Below are 1,884 nucleotides of genomic sequence, written 5' to 3'. Positions count from 1 at the left end.
TCACAATCAAAGATACCGAGAGCGATCCCGGGTGCGTCCTATCCAAAGGGTAGCAATCAATTGCTATTGTCGGTTTCAAGCTATAGAAACTGGGATAAACTCCGGCTCCATGGGCCTAAAGGCTCTGATGGACTACTTTTTTTTTTATTGAATAAAATTTACACCTTTTCATTTTCTTAAATTATTTTGCTGTTGTTTTCTTTTGTTTTGTATTATTTTGCTTGCTTATTTATTATATTTGGTTAATTTTTAAGCTGAAGGCGGCGGTAATACGTGCTGTTATAACTAACGGTTCATGGTGATAGTTCTTACAGAAAAAATATAAAGAAAAAAAAAGCATACATAATCATCATCATCATCTAATAAAAGGAATTGCAATACAATGAGCATAAATTAAAGCTAAAGTGCTAAGAACAACAATAGTAAGGATGTCCATACTGCCGTCTAAAGGAAAAAGACCGTATGTGACCTCTTATTACAAGTAAACATAAGATCTTTTTCCTTAAGACGACAACATACCTCCTTGATATGTATTGTCAAGTCGGGTAATCGGGAAAAAAACTGTACACGTGCTGGGTTTATCAATATTATATAAGTAGCAATTGTTCAACAACGATTTTTAAAAAAATAGTTCCCAATAAAACAATTTTTTGAGAAAACAGATTTGTGAATAAGTGGACGTATATTATTATTAAGACCGTTAAGTATTAACCCTTTTATTTAGGCACTAAGATTATCTCTTTGATTACTTCTTAGAGAAGGAAACAATTTTAAAGCAAGTGCTCTGTATATAACATAAGATGATATTCACAAATTTATATTATAATAACCCACATCGACAGGAATGGAGGCAAAACAAACAAACAAACAAAACAAAAAAAGAAGAAAAACAGCAAAGAAAAACAACAATAATTCTTTCTCCTATCTCTCTCTCTCTTTTTCTCTCCCTCTCTCTTCTCCTCCCTCCCCTCCCCCCCACCACCACACACCCACATCTACATTCCTCACCTCCTCCCCCCACCAACACAAACATACCAATGCATACATTCCTTCCCAAACAGAAACAACAACAAACACACACAATATCAACATTGAGGATAAGACACATAACTCGTATGTTTTCTATGATCCTTCTTAAATCCAAAACGTTATTTATTGTGAACAAGCCAGTCCCTTTCTCTAAGTAATAAATAAATAAATAAAATAAATAAACAGCAAATAAATAAATAAACAAATAAATAAATTTATAAATAACCAAATTAATAAAATAAATAAACAAACAAGTTCCTCCTCCTCCTCTTTTTTTTTCTCAACAACCCTTTTCCATCCATCCATCCATCCATCCATCCATCCATCCATCCATCCATCCATCCATCCATCCATCCATCCATCCATCCATCCATCCTGTCGTTTGGGGGATGTAGTGTATCATTATTAGGTCTCTGGTGCCATGTAATTCTCCAACTCTTTGCGCCTCTGCATCAAGTTCTGGAAATAAAAACAAAGAGTTAAAAAAACAACAACATTAATATAGGAAATATTAAGTCGTATTAAATGGGTCCTATTGTCTCTAGTGGTATGGGCGAATTCAACTTGTCTGTTTGTTTTTGTTTTTAAGTGTTTTACGGCGCTTGCAACACATTAAGGTCATATTAGCGCCAGTTAAAAGGAAGAAAAAAAAGTTATAGAGATTACAATTAAAGCACACAAGAAAAGGTAAGACAAAGGGGAACTGGTTCAAATAGGAAGCAGATGTAGATTCCAAGAGCACACTATCAAAGTACTTAGTTTGAGATCACCTACAAGTCTCATCCAGACACAAGCACAGGTCCCCAAGAAGGAACACACTCAAATGTTTACACATCATAAATAATACGTAGACAA

At 34.3% G+C, this 1,884-nt stretch overlaps 1 protein-coding gene across 6 annotated transcripts in view; it reads right to left on the bottom strand.

Annotated features, from left to right (window-relative positions):
* Positions 1-1,297: 1,297 nt before the first annotated feature.
* LOC144974788 (uncharacterized) overlaps positions 1,298-1,884 on the bottom strand; it is a 109,940-nt gene continuing 109,353 nt past the window's right edge. For all 6 annotated transcript variants that reach the window (XM_078918045.1, XM_078918047.1, XM_078918049.1 and 3 more), the window contains one exon: positions 1,298-1,488. In XM_078918045.1, coding sequence (XP_078774171.1) covers positions 1,435-1,488 — 54 coding nt within the window. In that variant the 3' untranslated portion in view covers positions 1,298-1,434. The remainder of the gene's footprint in view (positions 1,489-1,884) is intronic.

The sequence above is a fragment of the Berghia stephanieae genome, chromosome 6, assembly GCF_034508935.2.
Source record: "Berghia stephanieae isolate SIO BIC M18660-M18661 chromosome 6, UCSD_Bste_1.3, whole genome shotgun sequence".
Classification (NCBI taxonomy): domain Eukaryota; kingdom Metazoa; phylum Mollusca; class Gastropoda; order Nudibranchia; family Aeolidiidae; genus Berghia; species Berghia stephanieae.
This window is presented reverse-complemented; position numbering and strand designations above follow the sequence as displayed.